This window comes from Kwoniella shandongensis, chromosome 14, assembly GCF_008629635.2.
Source record: "Kwoniella shandongensis chromosome 14, complete sequence".
In the NCBI taxonomy this organism is placed as follows: domain Eukaryota; kingdom Fungi; phylum Basidiomycota; class Tremellomycetes; order Tremellales; family Cryptococcaceae; genus Kwoniella; species Kwoniella shandongensis.
Window position 1 is genome coordinate 427371 of NC_089300.1, and position 26990 is coordinate 454360.

General features: G+C 49.8%; 10 protein-coding genes across 10 annotated transcripts; 5 read left to right on the forward strand and 5 right to left on the reverse strand.

Moving 5' to 3' along the window:
* Positions 1–152: 152 nt before the first annotated feature.
* On the forward strand, positions 153–1936 carry CI109_107243 (uncharacterized protein; the record flags this gene model as incomplete). Its single annotated transcript, XM_032003700.1, has 7 exons — positions 153–166; positions 222–965; positions 1046–1148; positions 1220–1401; positions 1459–1522; positions 1580–1740; positions 1858–1936. The coding sequence occupies 7 exons, from the start codon at positions 153–155 to the stop codon at positions 1934–1936; spliced, it is 1347 nt and encodes a 448-aa protein (XP_031862113.1).
* A 250-nt stretch (positions 1937–2186) lies between these two features.
* Positions 2187–3086, reverse strand: CI109_107244 (uncharacterized protein; the record flags this gene model as incomplete). Its single annotated transcript, XM_032003701.1, has 1 exon — positions 2187–3086. One exon carries the CDS (start codon positions 3084–3086, stop codon positions 2187–2189), a length of 900 nt encoding a protein of 299 aa, XP_031862114.1.
* A 1051-nt stretch (positions 3087–4137) lies between these two features.
* On the reverse strand, positions 4138–6560 carry CI109_107245 (uncharacterized protein; the record flags this gene model as incomplete). The annotated part of the gene is made up of 7 exons (XM_032003702.1): positions 4138–5244; positions 5295–5382; positions 5440–5519; positions 5579–5846; positions 5911–6107; positions 6171–6272; positions 6336–6560. The coding sequence occupies 7 exons, from the start codon at positions 6558–6560 to the stop codon at positions 4138–4140; spliced, it is 2067 nt and encodes a 688-aa protein (XP_031862115.1).
* A 299-nt stretch (positions 6561–6859) lies between these two features.
* On the forward strand, positions 6860–8945 carry CI109_107246 (uncharacterized protein; the record flags this gene model as incomplete). The annotated part of the gene is made up of 8 exons (XM_032003703.1): positions 6860–6929; positions 7004–7685; positions 7754–7895; positions 7968–8104; positions 8177–8312; positions 8415–8506; positions 8592–8720; positions 8789–8945. The coding sequence occupies 8 exons, from the start codon at positions 6860–6862 to the stop codon at positions 8943–8945; spliced, it is 1545 nt and encodes a 514-aa protein (XP_031862116.1).
* Positions 8946–9226: 281 nt separating this feature from the next.
* On the forward strand, positions 9227–10994 carry CI109_107247 (uncharacterized protein; the record flags this gene model as incomplete). Its single annotated transcript, XM_032003704.1, has 6 exons — positions 9227–9254; positions 9338–9532; positions 9788–9879; positions 9932–10194; positions 10250–10797; positions 10867–10994. 6 exons carry the CDS (start codon positions 9227–9229, stop codon positions 10992–10994), a joined length of 1254 nt encoding a protein of 417 aa, XP_031862117.1.
* A 446-nt stretch (positions 10995–11440) lies between these two features.
* Positions 11441–14450, forward strand: CI109_107248 (uncharacterized protein; the record flags this gene model as incomplete). Its single annotated transcript, XM_032003705.1, has 8 exons — positions 11441–11540; positions 11654–11692; positions 11769–11824; positions 11961–12069; positions 12216–13451; positions 13502–13619; positions 13689–14214; positions 14280–14450. 8 exons carry the CDS (start codon positions 11441–11443, stop codon positions 14448–14450), a joined length of 2355 nt encoding a protein of 784 aa, XP_031862118.1.
* Positions 14451–15136: 686 nt separating this feature from the next.
* CI109_107249 (S-adenosylmethionine synthase) lies at positions 15137–16743 on the reverse strand (the record flags this gene model as incomplete). The annotated part of the gene is made up of 5 exons (XM_032003706.1): positions 15137–15243; positions 15309–15979; positions 16049–16299; positions 16360–16468; positions 16691–16743. 5 exons carry the CDS (start codon positions 16741–16743, stop codon positions 15137–15139), a joined length of 1191 nt encoding a protein of 396 aa, XP_031862119.1.
* Positions 16744–17163: 420 nt separating this feature from the next.
* Positions 17164–19529, reverse strand: CI109_107250 (uncharacterized protein; the record flags this gene model as incomplete). Its single annotated transcript, XM_032003707.1, has 13 exons — positions 17164–17211; positions 17269–17289; positions 17361–17419; positions 17491–17497; positions 17577–17788; positions 17888–18018; positions 18097–18172; positions 18233–18338; positions 18407–18491; positions 18625–18764; positions 18876–18991; positions 19114–19203; positions 19274–19529. The coding sequence occupies 13 exons, from the start codon at positions 19527–19529 to the stop codon at positions 17164–17166; spliced, it is 1347 nt and encodes a 448-aa protein (XP_031862120.1).
* A 1618-nt stretch (positions 19530–21147) lies between these two features.
* On the reverse strand, positions 21148–22371 carry CI109_107251 (uncharacterized protein; the record flags this gene model as incomplete). Its single annotated transcript, XM_032003708.1, has 5 exons — positions 21148–21228; positions 21406–21558; positions 21647–21768; positions 21930–22107; positions 22261–22371. 5 exons carry the CDS (start codon positions 22369–22371, stop codon positions 21148–21150), a joined length of 645 nt encoding a protein of 214 aa, XP_031862121.1.
* Positions 22372–22766: 395 nt separating this feature from the next.
* On the forward strand, positions 22767–26795 carry CI109_107252 (uncharacterized protein; the record flags this gene model as incomplete). Its single annotated transcript, XM_032003709.1, has 13 exons — positions 22767–22809; positions 22874–23004; positions 23079–23311; positions 23388–23470; positions 23535–23884; positions 23949–24187; positions 24251–24354; positions 24409–24680; positions 24736–24936; positions 24989–25876; positions 25934–26009; positions 26064–26695; positions 26757–26795. The coding sequence occupies 13 exons, from the start codon at positions 22767–22769 to the stop codon at positions 26793–26795; spliced, it is 3291 nt and encodes a 1096-aa protein (XP_031862122.1).
* Between the last annotated feature and the right edge of the window lie 195 nt (positions 26796–26990).

The window sequence follows — 26990 nt, forward strand, 5'->3', positions numbered from 1 at the left end:
AGGGTACTTTACGTAATCTAATTTTCGTTTCAAGTTCACTTTCGAGCAACAATCAGTTGGTGACTTGTGCCCAGATATCGCGTTCAGTCTCTCCAGTACACATACCGTATTTGTATTGCATACCACACTGGCAACGTCCATCAGACACAATCATGTCTTTCGGAGGGTGAGTAGAGCTGTTACTCTGGTGCAATAGTCTACTAATGTTTTGTGCTTTTCAGTTTCAAGTTCGGGGCGACTCCCTCGACCCAGCCTGCTGCTCCTTCCTTGTCGGTCACCAACGCAACACCAGGTGCGACACCAGCTTCCACCTCTGCACCTTTCTCTTTCGGCAACCCGACCACGTCAACTCAACCTGCAGCAGGAGGTAGTACAGGTACAAATGCTGGCGGTAGTCTGTTCGGAGGATTTGGTCAAACGCAAGCGCAACCTGCACAAAATGCTGGTTCATCGTCATCGTTGTTTGGTGCGAAACCCGCTCCTACAACAGGTGGAGGAGGTCTCTTCGGCAGTGTGGGAACTAGTGGTCAACAACAACAGCCGCAACAACAGCAAGCAGGCGGTATGGGTTTGTTCGGATCGACAACTCAACCTCAACAGCAACAATCGACCGGAACAGGTCTTTTTGGTTCGACCAGCAACCAACAGCAACAACAGCCCGGTAGTACAGGCTTGTTCGGGTCAACGACGCAACAACCCCAACAGTCAGGCGGTCTTTTTGGCTCAACGACACAACAGCCCCAACAACAGCAACAACAATCAACTTCCCTCTTCGGTGGTGGGCAGTCAACGACACAACCCTCCTCCTCAAGTTTGTTCGGACAAACTGCCCAACCTGCTCAAAACCAAGGTCAAGGGTCTTTACAGACATCTTCGAATGGTGCGGGATCAAGTGGTGGGGTCAACAAGGGAACGAGATTTGCGGACTTACCTGAAGGTGCACAAAAGTACATTGAGCAGATGGAGTGAGTGTTTTGTCACCTCCGCTTCGGTTCGAGGTTCGAATAGGTGATGCGGTATGCTCATGCGTTTCACTGTGCCACAGCAACGTCATCAAACAACAAAAGGCTGCTGGTTCAGGCATGAATATCGAAGGATTGGGTCGAGCAATCTGGCAGACGAGCTTAGACATCAAAGCAGCAAACGAGGTGAGCTGGTTGTTCCTCAGCTTAGCTGTTGTCTAGAGAGCTGAGCTGACAATGAATACTCGCACGTGTAGGAATACTCGGCTATCTCACATACGCTCAAATCGCTCGGCTCATCTCTCACGCAACTGAGAGAGAAGATGGTAAATGAAGGAAGGGACGTCGAACGTGTGAAAGAGATTTGGGATGCGTATAGATCAGCAGAGGGAAGGATGGGTCAGGTCAGATTAGGAGCATACAGGGAGTTCCCACAAGAGTGAGTGCCCGCCCGTGCGGTGATATACGTGGAACTGACAAATGCTGGTTTGTGTAGGTTCTTCGGTCGCATTGCCAATGGTATGGAAGAGCGAGTGGGCAGATATAAAAAGACTATCGCGGTGAGTCATGTCCTCTTAGTGTGTGTAGATCCGTCTGACATGAAACTGGGACTCTAGCAACTCAATCGAGTCATTGCTTCTCTCTCGTCCGAATCACATACCCCATCTCCTCAAGCAATCGCGCAAACTATTCAGAACCATCAACAGGCGATGTTGGCGTTGGCGGCACAGCTCGACGGTTTGCAGCTGAGGATGAATGACCTACGATCAGCATATGCGTGAGTTTTAATGGCCCATATTCTACGCTCGCCATGTGCCGGCTGAGTCTGTTTTGGCCGTCCTTCCATCGTGTTGGGCCGTCGGGGGTATGTTGCTGATGTCAACTTCTGCTACAGCGAGGAGTGGAGGGAGAAGACAGGGTCGGTGAGAGATCCGTTCGAGGTGGCTCGAGAGGAGAAAGCCATCAAAGTCTAGGATATCACGACGATAATGATCATGAGCAATCGTGAACAACAGCTCTGTGTTACATGTTACAGGAGACATTGACATCACGAGCTGCCACTTTCTGATATACATGGTTGACGTTTAAGACAAATCTACTACAATACACTTACAAAGACCACAACTGATATAGTTACAGATTACTCACAAACAGTCGACTAAATCAAGGGACTTTCCACCTCGCTTTCACTGGTCCTCTTCCCGCTAGACATTCCATCGCACTTCAATCTCGCTCGGAGATACACTCGCTGCACGCACTGCGTTTACTATTCTTCCTCTCCAATGTCGCCTCTCTCACCTCAAGTCGTGGAGGTGAATGGCTGCTTGAACTTGTTCTATGATCGTGGCTGTCACTCTTACTTCTCGATTGACCGCGTGCCCGCTGACATTCCGGACAATCGTCCTTCATCTCTCGTCCTCCGGATCGGTGACTATTTCCTCCGGCCCCTTCTCTTGACCTCGAGCGCGACAGAGCCTTCCCACCAGGTATGTGGTGGGACGAGATTCGTACACCTCCGTATGATGGAGGTGGTCGAAGGTATGATGTAGGTACGAGATCTGGTCCCGGTCCGGCCGGTGTCATCCTAGCATGATTCGCCCAACTGGATGGGGAATGTCCGAAACCTGTTCCCGAACTCGAACCCAAACCCATCATCGAACCTCGGGTGATAAGACGGGGATGTATTCCTCCTGCAGTCGATGTCATATCAGGTGAATGACCCATATGAGCTCTTCCAAGAGACCCATTCCACCCTTCTTCATCAACTATCTCCCTATACCCGCCTTGGCTACCATTGACCAGGGATCTCGGGACGATACTACTCCCTCCCCTGACGCTTCCGCCTCCTATACTTACAGCGAAGAGGTTTTCCGCCCGTGCTAATGTCCTTTCTGACGAAGGTCTGTAGTTCTCACTATGTGAAGGAGCAGGTGCCGCCCATGGATTGCGCGATCCGTTAGGCATGATACGTCCTGGTTCACGAGAAGGCGGAGGTGGGGTGACGTTGATTAGGTGTGGGGGATGAGAGGGAGGTGGCGCACTGGCCCATCCACCAGGATGGTGGAGAGGGAGGGAGAATAGTGGGTTGATGTGATAAGGGGAGGGGGTGACTTCGATCGGCATCGTGAACCAAATTTACTTCGCAAAAGGGGAGAGGTAGATAAGACTGTCCAGAAGAGGGATAACTAAAGGCCAGAATGCTCGAGGATCAACGTCGATATCACGGTCGATGGCTATTTACTCTTGAGTATAATGATTCGTAGAGAGCTAGTTTAAAGATCGTGAGACCAGTATTGATGGCTGACTTATACTTCTAGCTCCCGCACTCGGATCAACTCCCCATACAAACTCACCTTTATCCGTCGTAGCATCATTTCAGCCATGTAAGGAGACCCTGCTCCCGGTGTCATCCTAATACTGACACCCAACTAGTCCTAGTCTTTGACCTGCTATTCATGAGTGATAGGTCGATCCATTATCGTTGAAGTGGCATTCTTTTGATCCCCATCTCCCCAGCCCCCTTCTCCATGACCACGACCATGAAACGGCAATATGCGACACTCGTCTCTCTGCGTCTCATAGTGGCAGAGGGAGTCAGAGCTGTACTTTCTCTTGTCAAACTTACTGCATCATATGCATTACAGGGCATTCTTTACATCCGTCTCACCCGCTGATGTCAAAGGATGTTCGGTAAAGTTCTAAGGAGTCACAGAGGGGAACAGCAAAGGAATTGGATGTTAAAGGATGATTCTGACGAGTGATAGAATGGGATGAAACACCTCAGTAAGGGTTACATACCGTTCCCTCTATGTGGCGATGTTGTCGATCGGATAACTGTGGCGAGACTTAGCGAGTAGAGGGCGAGCTTGATACGTTCCATCGGTGACGAGAAGGTGGGAAGTCCGGTCTGGCGGTCAAGGGCTGGAGCACGTACCCGTTGTTGAGCCAAGCAGTATTACGTCGTGAGGAACACCTGGACTTCGGCTACTTTTGGCTTCACTATTTAATGTCTTTGCTATGCGTGTCACCCATATCTGCTGATAAGCCACGCAGAAGACTGCTGCGCGATCTTTTCATTCATTTTGAACAATGAGCAATGCTTGTCAATCTATATATGTGCAGTACAATCCAGCCTCTTCGCCCTTTCAATGCTCTCATGTGCTTGCTCGCTCGATTACTCCTGCGCATCCGCTGCCTCCTCATCCTCGTCGTCGTCCTCCTCCAACATGCCCACTTGCATCTCGGCATTGACATCCCACCTACTCCCCGGAGCACCAGCGCTCAAATACTTTACAAACTTCATCACTCCCGGATCTCGCAATACCAACAAGAGCTTGTTGAAGCTGACCGGCTGAGTCAACAGCGGTCCATCATCGCCATCTTCAGAGTCGGAATCGGAATCGAAATCGGATGGTGAGAATTGATCTGGATCAAATTCAAGTTCTTGTCCACCGATCGAGATCGATGGTCCATCTTTCTTCTTCTCCTCCTCTGCAACTGCGACGGGCGCTGGGGCAGTCGACGAAGCAGCCAGATCGGTTTCTGGTACATCTGCCTCTTTCTCCTCTTCGTCGTTGTCGTCGGCCTCGGCCTGGGCGGCCTTTCTCGCCAAAGCACTTTGATATGTCTCTGGATCTTCTCCCTCATCCGGAGCAGCAAGATAACATTCCCAACCACCATGTTCCACCAACGCATCCTCCTCGTCGCTTCCAGCCGGCACGTCGGCCCACCAAGTCGCACCCAGGCTAACGTCCAAGATCGCTTCTCCCTCCTTATCTTCTCCGTTGGCTAACGTGTAATCGAGTCCTTTTCGGAATCGTCTAGCTTCCACTCGTTGACCCGTCGCCACTAACGATGTGACGACAGAAAGCCATTGTCTGAATGCATTGGATGTGAAGAGAGCTTCGTTGATCGATTGGAAGGTAGGAGTGAGAGTCGTCGTTCCCGATAAGGTGAGATAACGATGTTTCGAAGAGGGTCCTTGGATAGTATACCCGTCCCCTTCACCAAGATCCTGAGGTGGGATGGTGACGCCAGCGGGATAGTCGCGCTTGTCAACTGCCTCAAGTTCCTTCTTGAGCTGCGCGGCAACTTGAGGAGCAAGGCAGTTGTGAAGAACGATTTCGGATGCTTCGCCGAATTGTCCAGCGAGCTTTTCGAGTGTAGAGGCGGAAAGGTAGGAGGGAGCGAGGAACCGACCGAGGAACGACATATCGGAGCCGGTCAGACCAGCGGGAGCGTCGGCGGATAACGGTGTGAAGGGAATAGATGGGGCAGCGGTCTAAACCAGAGTGTGAGCGGCCTATCCGTCGACAGAGATAGGATACTTACGATCTGAGCTAAAGAGCTGAGCTGCTGCTTCGCCTTCTCAGCATCTTCAGGCTGGTGTCCCTCCTCTCCCTCGACTGGTCGGTGGAACCTGTACAATCCGATTAGCCCCAATTCAAGACGTATTGAAAGAAGAATATTGACGTACCACCCGCTGACACCCAGTCTTTGTCGCCCCTCACCAATCACAACCTCCTCCACAGCGTGATAGCTTCGTCCCGGTTGGACCTACTCGCCATTGTCAGCTCGTCCCAGAATGAACGGTAAGGCTAGGTAAACACGCTCACCTCGAAGAAGACGATCTGACCCCACTTCACATCGACCTTGGCAGTCCTCTTGACCCCAGGAGGTCCTACCTCGTCCCCGTTCTCAACTGGGAAGAGCTCCAACGAACCGCCCCAAGCTGGGTCCCAGCCTTTGAGGAATCTACCGTTTGCTGAGGGAACGAGCTCAACGGCGTCTGTTTTGGGTGCGTCGAGTGGGGAGTTGGGAAGATAGAGGATGTAAGAGATGAGACGGGTAGAAATGGAATCGTCGTGGAGAAGGAGGTGGGAGCTATCGCCCTTGGCTATCAGCACCTATCCTTCTTCACCACTGGAGCGGAAGTGAAGCAGCTCACCCTTGTGTGTAGAGACCCGTAGACAAGTCCTTCTTTTTACCTGACAATGGTCCACAACCTGTCACTTGACGAACAAGACTTCTAAACTCCTCAGAGTAAAGGGCATTTTTCAAACGAGTGGTGATAGGAAGCGCGGCGAGAGTCTCCTCCGGAAGGTGCTCGGGATCAAGTGATGAGAGATCAGGTGTTTGTTGAATCTGCATCAGAGATAAGTTAGCATTTCACAACTGCAGACTGCACAGAGCAGATACAGTGCTTACTTTGTAGATATCTGTCTCCTTTTGTTCCCATCCCCATCCTGGTAGACTACCCTCTTCGCCACGAACACCAAACGTCCTAGATTCCTCGACAACACCTTCAAGCTACGTCAAAGTTGGATGATCAGCTATCTTTCCCTCCTTTATCGATGCGAATGGACAGCTTACAAGTTCATCGCTCAACAATCCACCGATGGCAGCATATTTGTATGGCTCCGCCTTGAGGTATCTCTCCCTGTGCGCTGTGACTTCCTCGGTGGAGGGAATCTGGATAGATCCGAGGACAGCTTTGTCCGTCCCACTAGGAGCGGTAGCGGGAGCCTCGACTTTTGCCTTTTTAGCGTTGGGCGCAACGGCAGTGCTGGAAGAGCGGGGTCGAGTAGCAGTTGGCATCGTGTATGATTTTGATTGATGATAGGAAGGAGGAAAGAAAAAGTTTGTATCTACCGGGTGAAGTAGGACATGTGTTCGTCAAAATATTTGTACGGTGGAGGTCAAAGTGGTGTGAAAGATGAAAACAGAGATGTAGTGATGTCATCATTTCAAGTCATGCACTCGCTCGACAAGAAGTTGGACTGCTTTCATGAGCGATATACAGTGACTTTCACTTGACTTCGGGCCCATTTGCACTGTGACCTACTTTACTTCGACGACGCATTACCTCGTCATTGAGGCTGCGCTGCTAAAACAAAATGCAAGCCTGGCCTGAAGACTCTAGAACAGATGAGGTTACAGAGCAACCCATCGCTTCTTCCTCGCGCTGTGAGTGAAGCCCCTAGGCGAATGACAGACATCCGGAGAAGAGGGAGCTAACCATAACGTCTGGACTTCTGCAGTACCAACAGATGTAATCGATATGACGGGGGCAGATAATTCGCCCAACAAATCGGGTACAAAACGGTCGAAATGGGCTGAAGAGAACGGCGAGATTCCCTCACCTTCCACAGTTCCAGCGATAAAAAGACGACTTGTCCGACCGAAAAAGATACGAAAACCGGATGAGGGCAACACCCTTGTCCCTTCAGACGAGTCTCCTTCTGCTTCAGCACCAGCTCCTGCACCACGATCCTCACTACCTTCACAACCTCCACAACTCTCACAACCATCACAACCTATACAACCAATATCCATCTCAATCAAAACCACACATTTTGCCGATCCACCACAACCACCTGCTCTCATCCCGCAACCATCATCCCCAGCGCCACCCCGACTCCCGCTACCCACTCGAAGCAAATATGCTCCACCACGATCTGCTCATCCTCCCTTAGTCTCCTGTCGATCAGTATACAATTACACTCGTCTCAATCATATTGAAGAAGGGACGTATGGAGTTGTGTTCAGAGCAAGATGTAATGACACGGGACAAATATATGCTTTGAAAAAGCTAAAGTTGGACGAAGAGAAGCAGGGGTTCCCAATAACGAGTCTCAGAGAGGTGATGGCGTTGATGGTCTCAGGGGAACATGAGAATGTGGTGGGGATCAAGGAGATCGTAGTAGGCGATACGTTGAACCAGTGAGTAAGAGCACATATCACATGTTCGAATAACGGTGTGACTAATCGGATGGATTGGGTATCGGTAGGATCTTCATTGTTATGCCCTTCATCGAACATGATCTCAAGACATTATTAGCCGACATGCCTCATCCTTTCTTACAATCCGAAGTGAAGACGATCATGCTGCAGCTCCTCTCAGCTGTAGGACATTGTCATGCAAACTGGATCGTGAGTTGGCCACTATGGCAACTTATGCCTCAACTTTGCTACGTGATACTGATACAGAAGCACTTTTTGCAGCTGCACCGCGATCTGAAGACATCAAACTTGCTCATGAACAACCGAGGACAGATCAAAGTTGCTGATTTTGGTCTGGCACGGAAATTCGGAGATCCGCTAGGTGAAATGACACAGCTGGTAGTCACGCTGTGGTATCGGTGCGTTAAAAGTCGACTCTGCGATGTCTGATGAGGATACACGCTTACCTGCATTCATTACGCTCGTTATAGATCCCCTGAGCTACTACTTGGGGCGAAAGAATACACCACCGCTGTCGATATGTGGTCTATAGGATGTATTTTTGCAGAGTTGATGCAGGGCGAAGCGCTCTTCCCTGGTCGTGGAGAGATCGATCAGATCAACCGGGTGAGTCAACGTAGATCTTGGTTGGATCAGTTACTGCCTCGTTCGCCTGGGCCCGTTTCTGTCCGTACTTCGTGTTGTATGTTAACGAATGTACTTGTGTAGATCTATCAACTACTTGGACGACCCAACGACGAGCTATGGCCAGGATATTCATCCCTTCCCCTCGTCCAGAAGCTCAACCCAGTAGGACCAATGTACGTCTTTCTCCTCTCATTATGGCCTCCTTCGAGTCATCATCAGCTGTTGATTCCCACAGCTAATTGAGGATCATCTGAGCAGGTTCTCAACCCTTCGGCAGAAGTTCAGACACCTTTCCTATGAGGGGCATAATCTCCTCTCGGCGCTGTTATGTTACGATCCTGAAAGACGCATCAGTGCCGAGGACGCGGGGAAGCACCTATATTTCGAGTATGTTCCCGGTGATTTTGCTTCAGTCTCCATGTTAACTAGTACTGATGCTGTTCTGTAACCCACAGCGAAAGTCCGCTTCCCAAACATCCCGACCTTTTCGCCTCGTTCCCAAGTCAAGCAGCCGGAGAGCGACGACACAAGTCGCTTGTTAGTCCTTCTGCACCGCATAGACTGGATAGAATACAAAAGGATACCCTGGCGGACTTGGACTCGTTTGTATAGCATAGCGTACGCAAGACCGTTATATGCACATGTACAATACAGAATCTCAGGTGTGTAACTTAAGGGATAGCAAAGTGCCACACTCCGGTCGGAGTAGGATAACGCCGAAGTTCGCTGGAATAAATGTTGGCGAAGGGGCTTTTTTTGCTTTGAATTGGCCATTGTGAGGTGCTGAGAGGGGAGACCTTGCTCTCTCTCTCTGGCGAATGGATCCAACGTTAGAAATTGATTTTGATTTCATCTTCCTCTCTTCCCCTTCTTCAACTTAAAAATTAATCAAAATGGCCCCTACTCTTACCGGTTTCGTTGGTATGTCTACTCTTCCTACGAGCGTTGTGCGCCACTACCCGTGACAGGATACTGACTTGATCTCCTTCCTTTCTTTCTCTTAGGCAACTCTCGAGTTCGACGTGTGCGAGCTGCCGCCGCCCTTGCTGGCGTTGAGCTCAACTACGACGACACTTTCACCTTCAAGTCCGAGTGGAAGACTGAGGAGTTCCTCAAGAAGAACCCCTTCGGTTTCTTGCCCATCCTCGAGCTTGAGGACGGCACCACCTTGAGAGAGACCGGTGCTATCGCTGAGTACGGTGAGTCTTTTCATTTCGTCACAATCCTTCCACCGTTATATTTCGTATCTGTGTGCGAGGCGCGGAGGAGTCGTTGTTCGAAGGATGAGACCTATACTCAGTTATCCCTGTCTTAATTGACCTGTGTCGAGAATTTTCCGGCGGGTGGTACCGTCATATCTCTGATAAAACAATTATTCATATCCCTTTCTTTGTCCTTGATGTTGTGAAACCTCTTGCGGATAATTGGATGCTGACTCTCTCGGCCGAATATAGTCGCTGAGCTCGGCCCCAACTCTACCCTCCTCCCCTCCGACCTCACCGAGAAGGCCAAGGTCCACGCCTACCAATGCACCGCCGACCAGGAGGTGAGTTGAATCTGACCATTCTGAAAGTCGCATACGCTGACCTAACTTGTAGATCCAAATCCCCGGCGGTATCGTCAGCGGTCAGTTCTCCGGCAACATCCCTTACAACAAGGGTGTCCAACAGGCCCTCATTGACAAGATCACTCGTCGATTAACCGTCCTCGACACCATCCTCCTTAACTCCACCTTCCTCGTTGGTGAGCGAATCACCCTTGCCGACATCTTCATCGCCACCGCTTTCACCAACATCGCTACCACCTGGTTCGACGCCTCCCTCAGGGCTCAGATCCCCAACGTCGTTCGATTGGTCAACACGTGAGTGCGACACTGGTGACGTGTATCTACGATCCCCCGCTGACGAGTATATCAGCATCATCTACCACCCTAAACTCGCTCACATCTTCACCGGCATCGAGTTCGTTGAGAAGCTCCCATCACCCCCTGTCCCCGTCAAGGAGAAGAAGGCTGAGAAGCCCAAGGCTGAGGCCGCTCCCAAGGCCCCCAAGGCTCCCAAGGCCAAGGAGGTTGACGAGGAGGAGGAGGAGCCCCTCGTCCCCGAGGAGCCCAAGGTGAAGAACCCTCTCGATGACTTGCCCAAGTCCGCCTTCAACCTCGAGGAGTGGAAGAGGCAATACTCCAACAACGACACCAGGACCGGTGCTATCCCTTGGTTCTACGAGAAGTTCGACAAGGATGGATTCTCCATCTGGAAGGTTGACTTCAAGTACAACGAGGAGTTGACCATGACCTTCATGTCAAGCAACCAGATCGGTGGTTTCTTCAACCGACTCGAGGCTTCCCGAAAGTACCTCTTCGGTTCCGTTGGTGTTCTTGGCAAGACCAACGACTCCATCATCACTGGTGTCCTCATCCTCCGAGGACAGGAGGTCGTGCCCGTCGTTGACGTTGCCCCTGACTGTGAGTGGACAGTTGTTTGACTGACTTGATCACCGCACAATGACTGACTTCTATTTTTCCACCCCTTAGACGAGTCTTACGAGTACAAGAAGCTCGACCTCGAGAACGCTGAGGACAAGTCTTTCTTCGAGGCTGCCTTGGCTTGGGACCTTGTCGTTGACGGCAAGGAGTGGGTTGACGGCAAGAACTTCAAGTAGAGAATAAATAGGAACTCTGTGTCGGGTTACGTACGGACTGGTTTCTCTTATTTTCGTTTTATTGTAGATGTTTGCTGTGATGTCATTATGCCCTATCTAATTGTATCAATTGTATGGTGTACAGCACTGCGAAGCAAGGTTGAAGCTGGGTGAGGCTTTCCGTGGTGTTTATTGTTCAGAGTAGCTGTATCAAGTTCAGTCGCAAAAATCATAAACTGTTGTTGCCCGTGTCGTCATTGAAATAACTTCGCTTATTGCCACCCAAATATGACCGAAAGTCATTCACCTGTCTACGTTGTCATTAATCAACCTGTTCAATCTCAGTCCGATACATCGTCAATACACACGACATCTGCACAGATTAGACCTAGACTCCCTTTCGAGCGTCCCAACAGTAAAGTGTACATTGGTCGCTCCGAAAAGCTGTTTAGTCGAGGAGTCCGACGATGCTCGGCAATGTGGGCTCGCCTCCTCTCCAACGACACATGTCTGAGAGAGTAGAGCTGTTCCAGAGGGCTTTATCACTTCCTCTAGAACTACGAAGAGGTGAGCACTGCGCCCGTTCCAGCTCATTCTCATCTCCCCATATCTATGAGATGCAGAGATAGCTTTGGTAAAGCTTGGTCGGGAGAATGGTAGCTAATGACAGTGGGATTTAGATCTAGTCAACGATTTACTATGGTCATTACCGCGAGATGGTGAGTTGACAATGTTCAAGTCAGGTGTTGATGTTCGTCTGGGATGAGCTGATGTTCCTTTCTTGTGACCTTGAAGAGATATTGAAGTTGAACGAGAGACTGAATGTCATGCTACAGAAAGACATAATAGGGGTGAGTACGATATCCCGTTTCTCTCTCTCTTTCTCTCTCTCTCTCTTTCTCTCTCTCTCTCTTCACCCCATACCTGGATGAGAGACCGACGTCACTCTGTAGCGGAAGTGGTTCAGTTTGCTGACGGCACGTTTAGCACCTACCCCCCGAATTGGCTTTTCAGATACTTGGGAGGCTTGAATTGGAAGATCTGCTGAGATGTAGTCTTGTGAGCAAGAAGTGGGCAAAGTTGTTGAATGAGCAGGGTATGTTGTTCCCTCTGACCTATATCTATCTCTTCTATTCTGGCACAGCTTTGTCATCCTATTCTACTCCAGACGTCTTATCATGGTTTACCGATGTTTACAATAATGATTTGGCTGATAATTGTATCATTCCATTTCACTCACAGCACTCTGGGCTCTCCTTTGCGCTTCTCACGAACCGCCCATCAGACCCGCCGCTACGACATGGGCGGACATCACTCGACATCGTCAAGTTCTCCTCCATCCTCGTCCTCGTACACCTACCCAAGCTGACGAGTTCGCAATTGACGAAAGTCCCTACGAGCTAGATGATCGGATAGCATACGTCGACGTCATTGGTTCTCAAGGTGGTATGGGTGGAGGAGGGGGATTGGATCCGCTGGGTATGGCAGGAGGCTTGAGGAGGACTGTATGGGAGAGAGGAGGTCCTGGTGGATCAGGAGGAGGAGGAGGAGGTGGAAGTGGATTACCGACACATCTACAACATCCTCATTCGTCCGACTCCGTTGACAGTGGGACGTTCAAGGAACCGCCAATCAGTTCTCATCTCGCTGTACCTTCGGCAAAACCGCAAGCCAATTTCAAACATCTCTTTATCGTGCATCATATCTTATCGAAACGAATGTGTACACCTCGACGTATAGGGACGTCAGGAGCTACAGCAGCATATCATCTACATCGATCACTATCGACATCGACGTCGAAATCACACAGTTTGACTGCAGCGACTCCGGGAGGAACGAAACCTTTGCCTCGACCCATGACGATCAATGCGATTTCGTCTGTCAAAGCTGGAGGATTAGCAGGACATTCCGAAGCCATCTATTCGTTATCTCTGATCAATCATCCGATGAAGATCAACATGGTTCAAGCATGTCCAGATTGTCAAATCCAATTCCCAACGATCGATTCGTCGCACACTACCGCCACTCCCACTCCCACAGTATTTGACGATTTCACGGGTTCACGTCGTGGTTCATCATCGTCTGGGACGGCCATGACTAATGGACGTGATTGGTTATTGTCAGGATCAAGAGATCGGACTTTAAGATTATGGCAACTATCTCCAGAACCGAGGGTCGTCAAGATCTTTCATGGGGGTCATTCCGGTTCCGTCTTATCCCATTCTGTCGTCAAAGTACCTCTGATACAAGAGCAAAGACGATCATCGTTGGCTGGTCTCTCTGGTCTTTCTCCAAGTATCGCCATGACCAAAGGAAGCAAAGAGCGAGTTATGGCGGTTAGCGGAGGGAGTGATGGCAAGATCTGTTTGTGGGATGTGGAACATGGGAATGGGGAGCCGGAAAAGGTCATTGATGCGCACGAGGATTCGGTTCTTTGCGTAAGAGCGGATGATGAGAGGGTCGTCAGTTGTTCCAAAGGTGAGCGAGCTTCTAAATGTGATCAAGGCATGGCTAAGTGATCTACTTAGACAAAACGATAAGAGTATTTGATGTCAATACGCTTGAAGAGTTGCTTGTGATTGGCGGGAATAGGGACGATCTGCACAGAGGTGCTGTGAACGCTGTGAACCTGTCAAAGGACTACATGTGAGCATCTGCTTCCTACTTAGCACATCGACCGCCAGGACATCCGCTCAGCTTATGATACACGCGCAGTATATCCGCCTCAGGTGACAAGACTATTAGAGTGTGGTCGATCCATACAGGCGAGTTACTATCCGTCCTCGAAGCGCACAAAAAGGGGATAGCTTCGATCGATTTCGCCCCGTCCAACAAACGTGGTGGCAGGAGTAAAGGGACGATCGTATCGGGATGTTCGGACGAGTCAATCAAGACCTTCGACTTGGTTGAGCGTACACCGCATCTCAACGACTATGACAGTGGGATTGATCAGGTCATCGCATCTTCGTCCGCTTCTGAAGCAGAACTGCATATCGATACCGAACCAGTACCAACTCTGTCCGAGGACCAGCGGACTACTTCAAATCAACAGTTGACGATACAAGAATTTCATCAGAATTGGTCATCTTGTATTTGTCCACCTGGACTTGCGCGGATCGACGAGTTTTCAGGACAAGGGAATTGCGATAGATGTGGCAATCGGGGTCATACAGGCTTAGTGAGGACCGTATCACTAGGTGAGAATGTGATCGTTTCAGGGAGTTATGATGCGAGCGTCAAAGTGAGTACTAGGTCGTAGGAGATTTGGTCTTGGTATTGAAGCTTTACTTGCTTGGTTGGAACTAGGCATGGAATCGATCGACTGGTCGCCTCATCTCCGACCTGTCAGGAGCACATGTGGGACGCGTTTTTAGCGTCGTCAGTGATAGGATGAGGATCATATCGTCAGGTTTGGATTGTAGGATCAATATTTGGGATTTCTCACAAGGTCTCGATACTTCGTTTGTCGAGCCGTGATAGCATAATGGTCTGTGGTCTGAATGTTGTATCGCATAAAGTATGATAGGATGTTTGATGTAAGCATATACTTGTGATGGGTACTATCTGTCTATCTGCTGAAGACGAGACGTGACGGGCTCGGAACACAGACTCGTGCAGGAGGCATCTTTCAGTCGATACCACGTCCTCCTTCGAAAGTGAACTCTCGCTCTCAACTGGCACTGCAACATGTAACACGCATAATTGGTGGCGGTTGAGCGCATTGCATAATAACCGGAAATTGAAGAATAAGAACCTCCTAATGTTTGTGTTTTTTCCCCTCTCCCACTCTACCAAATTAATCTACTTCTATGATGTTATGCGGTAAGCGGGGAGAAAGGAGGGATGAATATATACAACTCTGTATCTAAACAAACAGAGGAGAAATGGGGTGCGGAGGTGTATGGGGTATTCTATATTGTTGTTGACGATGGGATATATGAAAATGCGGTTTATCATTTGACGAAATCTTTCGTTCTCGTGCTGTATGTCGTTATATCAAAAAAAGGTTGACGTTGTTGGGGGAATATGATGATGAATAGTTTTAATAAAAGTGACACGAGGAGGAACTCGGTCATGGGGCCTGAATTTGAATCAGGTATCCCATCTAAGAAAGTACCAAAGGAAAACAAACCCGTATCGCGTTAAGACGATAACGACTCAACTTAGAAGTTGAGTTGCTTGGGCTGCTCCCAGGAGTAGGCGGGGTTACCGAAGTGACCGTAAGCGGCGGTCTTGAGGTACTGGGGTTGTTGGAGGTTAAGAGCCTTGACTAAAAGGGAGGGCAGCTAATCAGTAACAAGCTTCTGCACACTACTTCACTGCGCAGCTACTTACCGATAAGTCCAGGTCGGAGGTCGAAGTTTTGCCTGATAACCTCGACGAGCTCGGCATCGGACTTCTTACCGGTACCGTAAGAGTCGACGAAGATGGAGAGGGGCTCAGCGACACCGATGGCGTAAGAGAGTTGGACAAGGGCACGCTGGGCGAGACCGGCGTTGACGAGGGACTTGGCGATCCATCGAGCGGTGTAAGCGGCAGATCGGTCGACCTTGGACCAGTCCTTTCCGGAGAAGGCACCACCACCGTGGGCACCCCAACCACCGTAAGTGTCGACGATGATCTTTCGGCCAGTAAGACCGGCGTCACCTTGAGGACCACCGATGACGAATCGACCGGAAGGCTGGATGTGGTAGACGACTCGGTCGTCAAGGAGGTTCTTGGGGATAACCTTCTTGATGATCTTCTCGAGGATCTCAGATCGGAGGTCCTCAGTGGAGATCTCCTCAGCGTGTTGAGTGGAGATGACGACGGTGTCAACTCGGATGGGGGTGACGGCACCGTTGGCCTCCTTCTTGTACTCGACGGTGACCTGGGTCTTGGAGTCGGGTCGGAGCCAGCCCATAGAACCGTCTCGTCGGGCAGCAGCCATGGCGGAGTTGAGCTTGTGGGCGAGGGTGATGGTAAGGGGCATCATCTCGGGAGTCTCGTCGGTAGCGTAACCGAACCTGGTAGAAAAAATCTCGTCAACACCGCTCTCTTTACTACTCCTGCTCTCTATAACCGTAGCCACTCACATGATACCCTGGTCACCGGCACCGATGCTCTCGAGAGATCCGTGGTCGAGACCCTGAGCGATATCGGGGGATTGTTGCTCGATGGCGACCAAGACGTTACAGGTCTTGTAGTCGAAACCCTTGTCGGAAGAGTCGTAACCGATCTGCTTGATGGTGTCTCGGACAACCTTTTGGAAGTCGACGTGGGCCTTGGTGGTGATCTCACCGAAGACCATGATCATACCGGTCTTGGCGGCGGTCTCACAAGCGACCTTTGGGCAGAAGTCAGCAACGGTACTTTAGAGATAAGGCAGAAGGACGTGAATACTCACCTTGGAGAAGGGGTCCTCGGCGAGACAAGCATCGAGGATGGCATCGGAGACCTGGTCACAGATCTTGTCGGGGTGACCCTCACCAACGGACTCGGAGGTGAAGAGGAAGCTGTGAGGGGGAGCGGAGTGAATTGAACGCGATTGTGACGAGCAGATTGGAAAGGTGAGAGGATAAGCAGAGACAAGAGGTTTGGGTTGAAGGCGATGATTCAATGATAGAAAGGTGAAAAATGATAAGCAAGATCAGCAACGACTCATATCAAACGTGCTCAACGATCATCACCCCTTCTTCTCACTATCGCCCAGAAAAATTGAAAAACAAAATACTCACTGGCCAGGGGCGAGCTCAGTCTTGGGACCGTTACCGTTAAGAACGCCAGTCATCTTGTTTTATGATTTTATGTGGAGAGTTTAAACGAAAGAAGAGAAGAGAGTGATTGGGTTTTGTGGAAAGAAAGAAATAGAAATCAACAATTGAGGGATGGGATGGGATGATAATGGGGGACTGTAGGTCAGTCAGTCAGTCAATATGGGAAATGAAAAAAAAAGCAGAGCCCAAGTGGGATTCAGGGGTTGAGCGTTCTTACTCTCACTATCGGACGATGTGGCGATGGCGTGCGAGACCCACGTGGTACCCCGAGAGAGAATGAGGGGGGGAAGTATTCCCGAAACCTGAGTGTGGCACATGGACAGGTATGCATCCCCATGGTGTGGTAATGCAGACAATCGAGCCAGAACGCATACATAGATATATACTTGCAGAGAAGGATTCATTGGTATGTGCAGTTCCACAGCGCACCATACCTACAGCTTGAAGATGTGTCTGTACGTGTGGAAAGACCTTTGGGTAGGCTGTTCCGGGTGGGACCGAGCATCAGCGCGGATGAACAAGTGAAACACCAGACTTACCTCGAGGTATGGCATGTCGAGCTATGTCATTATGGGAGATCAGCAAGAATCCTTCAAGCTTACTAGATACGACAGACACCAGACCCACTCACTAGGTCAAAGATCTCTTTCTCGCTATCGACAACGAGCTCGGTTCCCTCCTTGACCCAAGCTATACACGGACACATGCTCACGTTTAAGCACGCCATCAAACGACTTTACGATTGATTGCAGCCGACTCACATATGACCTGTACGCATCACGCCTCCATACATCAGCTCTTGCTCATTGAATACCCTTGAATGCCTCATGGCACCACGCTTACTCACCTGATCACTCATCCTCTCACCCATGGCATACTCATTCAAAACCCATCCCTTCTCCATAGCTTTATACCGCAAGATCTTCATCAACCTGTCATCACCCGTATTGCCGAGTAACATATATGGAAGGCTCTCGAGGGGGCAGAGACGTATGTCGATTTGACGATGAGGCGAATCTGCCTTGGGAAGTCGAGTGAGAGCGAGGACTTTCTTCTCTCCTGTAAAGGGGCGATGTTATCAGTGATTCACTGCCTGGCAATCGGCTCGTAATGACACCGTGCGCTACGAGTAGCATCAGAAGCCCAAAGCATACGCACCTCGCGAAAAGATCTTCTCCTGGTCTATCAATCCCGCTTCCTCTAGGGCGCTCATGACCTTGCCCATCAGTCCATCTGGTTTGTACCCATTCTTAGTCCTCTTTTCCTCCTTGTCTCGTTTCTTGAACGAGCTATCGTAACACCGTATATCAGCCTCAAAGCTCGATTGTTGGCCTGGCAAGTCATTGGAAGCTTGGGATGCCACTTACTCATGCCATACTACCATGTCGATGTCGGATGATATTTCCTCCCCACGTCTGTACGAACCCATGATCGCAAATCCCACTATCTCGAAGCTCAGTACCACTCCTCTCCACATACGATGTGTTCCGTCCCGAGACTCACGAGTCGGATCAACCTTGTCCAGAGCCGCTCGGATGAGGGTACTGAACTCGTCTACTTCGATACGAGGTACCATGAGATCCATTTCTTCGTGGTATCTTATAGCGAGCTACAGCATAGTACAAGGTAAGCATTGATATGACAAGTGCATATACACCTTGTAGTCGAGCGACGTACCTTTTGCGCATCGGAGACTTTCCTCCCCAGCTCCTTGTCCTTGGCATCAAGTAGATCTTGCAATGTCCTAGCACCTGCTTCGGCACTATGACAACCATCAGCTTAAGCTCTGTGTCGTCGCGCCATCTTCTGAGGAAAAGTACCGCCAGCCAGTGTATCCTTGTCACTCAAATATAGTTCGTCGAACTCATCCTCTCTTAGGATAAGGACACACTCACAAAGCCTTTGCGCGGACTTTGCCAAATCCATGTACTCTGTTGAATCTGACCATCGCTTTCCACATATCGTCCAGATTCTCGAGCTCAGGTACGAGACCATGTTCCACAAGATTGCGTATAAGTCGCCACGTTACGCCGTTCTAAGCAATACAGAGAACTGTCATCAGCCTTAGCTCCAGTGACCTGTACTGGGCATTATGTGTAACGATTATGTCTGGAAGCAGATAACAATGACAAGATCTCGCACTCACTTCGTCAGATAGGACTTTCTCGATATCTGTCACTTTGAGGTCGGGCTTGGTCACACCCCCATCCGGTCCAGCGAGGAGTGAGATTGATCGCAAAGAGTCGCGAAAGTCGGCAGATCCTGTGAACGGTGACGGGTCGGGAACGTCAGCATGAGCAGAGGAGGGTTGGAAGTGTCGGGAGAGAGGCAGAGCACGGTTCTGTTAGTAGTATGCATCGGTACGGAGGTAGAAGTCCACTCACTTTGCTTACTTGGCGTCAGTTGTCGCCACGATTGCATATCCCTCAACGCCTCAAGTAGCTGTTTCGTCGGTACAGTGAGCTTCTTGTAATCTATGGCGTGGTACGACAATCAGCGCACGTCCATACCCTAATACAGAATGTGATGTGAAGTAGCACTCACCTGATCCGTAGTCCTTCTTAGAACCATTGATGTACTTTATCCTTTGGCTCGAGGGGTAGTCAATGTCGACATCTACTGAATAGGTCCGGATCTGATTGAGAGGTTGGGATTGACCGCAGTGACCTTGTACAAGGGCGTTGAAGGGTGATGAGACTCTCAGAGTGGGAGATATGATACGGTAGCTCAAAGGTGAACGTGGAGTCAGGAGTGATCTAGTGGGAAGTCCACGTTTCAAAGCTACGAGGCGGGATGACATTCTGTGAGCTTGACGACGATATGAGTGTGTAGTGAGGATACCAAGGCCGTCAAGATGTGATACTGTTGAGATCATGAATCTCTTATAACATCTGCCATAAACATCTCACGTCCTCGTCCACTCTCTTACACCGATCAGTTTATGCTATTTCAAGCAACATCAACATCTCGTCAAAGGTCTGTGCGGACTGTTCCGACCTAAGCCTACAGAAGAAGAGCTCTATCGAGCCCTCTCGAGCGAGCCAAGTGTGGGAGTAAGTGAAGCAGGAGCAGAAGACGAGGACAGAACAAAGTAGATGTAGATGGACGGAGATGAAACGCCAAAGACATACAAAAACGCACAGACCGCCTCTCCCTTCCTTCACCGGACCCTGATAAGACTTCACCACCTCATCACATCGAGCCTCAATCAGCGATGTTGGCTGGCGCTGTTGGGGACTCTCCAGCGCTGTACGCTTAGACTGTGTACGTGTCTTGAGACGGTTGTGTAGTATCCATCTCGTAGTGGATGTAGTAGACAAGAGGAGACTGTCGCTGCATGCAGCGAAGGTAGCAGGAAGAGATCCGGCGGAACTGGAGCCCATCACCAATGCCAGGTCACGTGCTCTATCGCCACGCGGGCTGTCGTCGCGCTGGACACGAGCCGTTGACGTTGAGCAGCTCGCTGACATTTATCCTCCAGCTCAGTCTTCAACAACATCAAAGCACTACATACCACCTGTCACCCGGATCATCGCAAGGCAACTGCACAGAAGTCTTACGGATCGCACTCAACGCACTTTCAATACATCCAATTCAGCTTCACTACGCCTCGTCTACCTCCCGCAATGACCAAAGGACGACGATTTTTGAACTTTGCGATACCCTCTATCGTCCTGTACTTCCTTGCATTGGTCCATATCCTCCCTTCACCGATATCGCTGCTCTCATCTGAAGAGGTTTCTGATCAGATACTACCAGTGGTACGTGTTCGTCTCCATTCTTTAAAACATCATTGCATCTCTACTTGTTCATCCTCTTGTCTCTTTGTCTGTGCACTATTTTGAGCCAAGGAGACATGTGCTAACCAAAATTTCTGCCCTATCGTCTCTTTCTCCTTGGTTGCAATGATCAATGACGCTCTTTACACCACACAGCTCCCGTTTTGGCTTTTGGTCTCTTTCGGCTCGTATTCCCTCTGGTCTCTCGGTCTCGGTCTCGTTCGATTCCACGACTGTCCCGGAGCATATGAGAGTCTATTAGGTGAGATATCGCAGGCGAGGGATGAATTGAGGAACTCTGGCGTCTCAGTCGACTAGGCTGGGATCCTCAAAGAGAAGTAGGAAGGATGTTTTAGAGAGATTGGTGGGGGAGATTAGCAGATGCAGATGTATCATATGCCACTCGAATTAGGCTTTAGCGGAATGACGTTCTGCTCGTGGTTTGAAGTCGTTGGAGCGAAGATGCGATTACGCAGACTATGGCATATCGTACAATACATGACTGTTCTGTGATCATCGGTATAATATATTTGTTGAGGATATATCTTCTCAATCTACACACACAAATCGACATCACCGAATCGCAAGCACTCTCATGTCGGATCCACGTCTCTGATCCGCTTCTCCTCTCTATCTCCCCTACGAGCTCAACAGATCCTGCATCTCCCTTCTCATACGTTGCATCTCCTCCTCGCTCTCCTCCTCGTCTTCCTTGTTCTCCTGTGTACGTACCTCGCCATCAGCTCAAGCTCAACAAAGGATAGTACCCGATTCGTTTCCTGCTCCCATATCCATCGGATGCACGGACAATCTTCTTCCTCTGATACTACGCAGAAAATCTCTCGCTCGCTCCTCCTCGTCTGCCGTTAAATCCTCCAAGGCCACAATCGTACTCACGGGTAAAGCCGACCCCACAGCTCCTGCTTGACCCAACTTCCCATCCGTAAGTTCGAATAAGACCTTATCGACCTCTGCATCTGCTTCTTCCTCAAGCTCATCGTCATCTACCGTATCGAGCGTCTCTTCCATCATCTCCTCCATTATACCGCTCTACGACGCCGAAAATCAGCTCGATGGTCTGACACACGTGAAGGGAGGATAGTAGAGTTGGCGAAGAGTAGGGGAAGGACGAACTCACCTTCATCATTTCCATACTCATTTCTCGCATGGTAGCGCTTAGTTGGGGTAATTTGACAAGCGCATTGGTGGTTTTCATGATTTCTGTGCTCTTCTGAAACGCTCCTGTGACTTTTACCATGGCTATGGGCACGTAGAGAAAACAACATCAGCTCGAGAAATTCCCAAAACCAGCTCTGACTATGCCAGCACGGCGATCCTCATCGCCCTTCGTCATTCCTTCCTAAGAGGCAGTGGCTTTATGCCTGCATACACACATGCAGTGTGAGGAAACTCGCACTCACAGAGCTGATGCTGTAATTGCATATTCACACTCTTTATCCTCGCCTTGCTGCTCTCCAACCTATCTCTCTGCTTGTTTGCTCTCACTACCTCCTTTGCGAGGATACGAGCGGATTTGACATCGTTCTTCTTGGCCAGTTGTTTGAGCTCGATGCGTGATTTCTGGGTCGCTACTTCCAGCTATAAGCGCGAACATTGATTAGCTCCAGTAATATATACCGACGATACCGTAAAATGGGAAGTTGGGTGTATCGTGTTTCGAAGCGATAGCGATGCACCACTTGTAAACCTAGCAAGAAGAAGGAGAGGAGGGGGGAAGTTGTTTGTACGCACATTACGGATCTCCCTGTCTAATTGTCTTTCTTGTTGTCTCAGTTTCGTCTGCCATGCTTTCACCTTCTCTTCGGGTGTAGGTCCATATAACCATTTGTTGATTGATTTCATCGTTGTTAGAATCAATTGAAGGCGAGGTGGGTGGAAACGAGAGACGAGCGTTACAGTTGAGGAAGGGTGAGTGAGCAAGTCGGACCTGTGCGGTCCTCTGAAGGTCGAACGATGAGGTCAAGTCGTGTTATGCGTCGGTGTAAGTATGCTTGAACGAGATGACATCTCGCTCGTCGTCGTTGTAGATACGGTTAGCTGCTTGATGCGGGTGGGTGGCGAAGTACGTCTGTCTCAATCGGAGATCGATTACATCTCCGTTCACTGTAGATGATAACCGGCTAAGTGTTACCTCGATATGACCAAGTTGACTGGATTGTTATTTCAACATTTACGTTCCATCATCACTACACACTTGCTCTACTCAGCTGTTATAGCGACCCAGACCCAAGAGGAGGATGTGGCTTCTCACGGCCATTGGACCAGTCCATGGACAGAGCAGTGAGCTTCAGTCTCCTCTTGTTACAACATGAACAGAAGCTCACATCAGCATGATTGATTGTAGAATTCACATTCGTCCTTGAGAGGAAGAAGGAGTATACAGTAGGGAGAGACGGGTGTGATATTCCTTTCTCAAGTAGGAGTGTGAGACCCAAGGAAGGGACATTGATAGTAGAAGATTGGAGTCCGACGCAAGTGAGTAAAGCAAGCGAGCAAGCTCCTTTTCACCTTCCTCCACTCTACTGACAATCACGTTGTGGTGATCGTAGCGACATAAAGCGCCTTCGCTCAAATGGCGATCTGAACCCAAGAAGAATGGTACATTCGGTCAACTGAAAGTCCTCTGTCTGAGAGATACAGCAGATGTCGGATCAACAGATAAGGACGATTATGATACTCAAGATCTAGGCGCGACACAGGGATGTTATTTGGATAGTGGGGATCATGGAGAGACACGAAGTAAGGTGGAAGGAGTGATGTTTTCAGAAGATGTATGGTTCACGTGAGTTTTGATCTTCCAGCTTATTTCAAGCCGTCTGGATGCGAGGAGGGAAAAGCTGATATAGGTAGACGCGCAGGACGGAATGGAAGGATCTGAGCTTGCAATACGATAAGATGAAGGATGAGTCTGACCAAGTAAGGGATGTCCTAAGGACGTATTGTACGTATCAGCTAAAAGCCACAGGTGTTTGGAGTGTGTTGGTAGCTGAACTTCACCAACCTAGGCATCGCGTGGACACAAGCTTTTGAGATCAACAATAGACCAGATTACGTCCTCTCGACCTATCTCCGCTCGAGCCTTGACTGTAATTACGCAGTCTGTTTCGGTGTCCCAATCGTGCTCCCTTCGTTCCTCGAAGCGCTCATTGGTCGTCTTCATGCCTGTTGGAAAAAGATGGCGGATTCGCAAGATAGTTTTACACTGCCTGATGAGAATGAGTACCAACCTGAGTTCGACCCGCATCCCAGTACGGCGTTGCCAGCTTCGAGAAAGGAGAGAAGGACTTGGCTACCAGATAAGTCAAGAGAGACTCTCTTCTCTGGTTGGAAGGTGATGGGTCTCAGAGGAAGAGTGGTTAGTGACTTACATTCGCTCCAGTCCACCCAGGGCAATGCTGACATTGCTGATAATCGTGCAGGCACCGCAAGAGAAGCGATATGTTGTAGCGATGGGAGCAGATTACCAAGACATTGACGTCCTCGGCAATCCTGTCACCACGAGCGAAGATTTCGCAGATCGCCTGTCAGACTGGTTGAATTATCTTGATGAGAATGGCGGTCGAGAACAAGCGATTGTCGTATGGTTCAGCAACGTAAAGAAGGAACTCACTAACAAAGGTGTTGACTTCACGGCGGTGATCAGCACTACCTGTTTACAGTGAGTTCGGGCGACTCATTATCTGTGCTGTTCGAGACACTAGCTGACAAATGCACCCTATAGAATGGGTGTCGCTCTCAGCTCAGGGGGAATTGTATGGGGAGCAGTTAGCATGGAAGGCGTTAGAAGCTATCTGGAAGCTTCGGCTGCCAATCTTCCAGCAAAGGGTGAGCAAATATACGCTATCAAAGTACGAGACCTATGTTGATAGTGATCTACAGAGAAAGCACCTGTACGAGACGCCCATGTCGCGGTTCCTGACCTGCCTCCGCATGCCCAATCCTCACAGGCCTTGCCATCGTCCACGAATCAATCAGTCACTTCAACAAGACCGGATTATATCCCCTCCACATTCCCCGATGAAACGACCGGTGCGAACGCTCGGTCCCCCTCGCCTGAGACTCGATCGTCTAAGCCGGTCAGAAGAGCTAGGCAGAAGACGTCACCTCCACGGGAAAAGTCGCCAGAACCTACCTCGTCAATTGCGAGAAAGGTGAGCTGATTCATGCGTGGACAGAGCATGTATCAAGAACTAACTTGCCGTGTAGCCTCTTCGACGACGTGCGGGCAAGCCAGTGCCAGAATTTTCTCAATTCCCTAACGATCCGCCAGAGAGCGACACCGAAAATGATAACTCGCAACCGTCGCAACCGCAACCTTCATTTGTGCAAGACTCTATGCCGATGCCCAGAGAAGAGACCATGTCACGCTTCACTCAGCCTACCCAGCCGACGGATATTGACACCATTGTAAGTGCTTCGTTATCCACTTACCGACAAATGTGCTAATCAGTATTCTCAGACCCAAACTCAACAGACCAGTCAAGCACCTAGACGACTTAAACGTCGAGCTGGTGGGACTGCCCCTTCCCTCATCCAAGAGATAGCGGATACCAGTATCAATGCCGAAAGGGATGTCAAGGCAGAAGAGACTGCTGCTGAGATCCGAGAACTTTACGAGCAGACCGAGTTGTCAAAATTCAAGCCCAACCCGTCAAAGAAACCTCGTTTGGACACAGACGCCAGACATGAGCCGGTTGAATCGTCAACTAGTTCTAGAGTTTCAGCAAGGACACGAGCTCATGACTCGTCTGTCATGGAAATCGATGACGATGAGGACGATTTGTATGCCCAAACTATGAAAAAAGCGATCAGGTCTAAGAGAGGCGGTACGACTCAACCGCAAACACAAACCCAGATGCCACCGCCTGCTCAACGAAATCGTCAGATTCGGTCGCCCTCCGAAGAGCAAGAAGAGGTCGAGGAGATCGTGCAATCCATACCTAGAGCTGTCGTGCCCAAATCGCAATCGGGGACTATAACCTCGACGAAGTCAAAGTCCAAAACCAATGACGAAACAGCATCGACAGTCCAACCTACAACCGATGCTGCCTTTCTCAAAGCTATCACTTCAGCGTCGAAAGCCAAGAAAGGGATCGATGAACTGGACAAGGAGTTCAACCAGCTCCGTATACCTAAAGCGAATGGCAAATCGGCAGTCGTCAAGGCGAACGAGTGGGATGCTTCTCACCCCGACTATTCGATCGTGAATGATTTCGATGATGAATTGAGAGGGAACTTCATTCAGATTGTGAGAAAAGATTTGTTCAGGAAGGATATAGGAGAAAAGGCGGATAGAACCGTGGGAAGGGTGGATGATGGGCGACCGAACTTCAAGAAGTTCAAGAAGGTGGGTCTAGCAAAAACTGCGCGTGTTGTGATTACCTGAAGCTCACAGACGATGTAGAAGAACGTGATACGACGAGAACCGTTACCTCTGGTGTTAACAGGACCGACTGTCCAAGCTGCAGAGATGGGTGAACGTGAGCTAGCGTATCTATGTTAGCACTCAAATGGATTAGCTGACGTCGTCATAGCGTATTGGCCTACTCAAGCTATCAAAACTGGGAACAGACGAACTCAAGCGGGTAGTCAAGCGCCCATTGCAGAGGAGGAGGATGACATGCCTCTACTGCCTCGATCTCGCAAACGACTACTCGGAACTCAAGCCTTACAGGATGACGATACCGATATGCCTTTCACAGGTCGCACTTCCACACAAAGACGAAAAGTTGTTCCAGAGACACAAAACTCTTCGATGGCGGGTAGTCAACTCCCCTTACGACGGAACGCCCGAGGAGCAAGTGTCGTTTCTGAGTCTAGTGTGGGAACAAGTACGAGCGTCGCCACTTCCACTACCAGAGGAGGAGGAGGGACGAGAGCAAAAGCTCCATCCAAGCCGAAGACGAGGGGGAAAGAACCGATTGTTTTGGAAGATTCGGGTGAAGAAGATGGCGTGGATCGGGGAAACTCGAGATCTGGAAAAGGGACTGGAACGGTCACGTTGGAAGAGGATGACGACGATGATGATGTTGTAGCTTCTACCGCTATGGGAGTAGGAAGGAGTAGACTTACACAAAGTACGCGGAGTAGTGCGAAAGCAGCAGGAAGTGGATCAGGAGTGGGTGGTAGAAGGAAGTTGTTACCGGTGGACGATGAGGATGGTATGGTAAGTCAGCTGATGGATTCCTCTATTGAGAGGGAAATGAGCTGACCAAACGTGAACTTAGGCATTCAGAGGATTGGGCAAGAAGAGAAGATTGGGTTGAGGTTGATTAGATGGAAGTCTGTTCAGTATACCCTGCATAGTATCATACAAGTCGACGCGTGACGAATAACGTACAGTTTCACGAGGGGGAGACGAGTCAAGTTGTAGCTCTAATCGTAGGAACTCCATGTAATCAGGTCATCCTGCCAACGAGGAACTTGGACAGCCCGATATTCTGCTGCAAGCTTGAATTCTA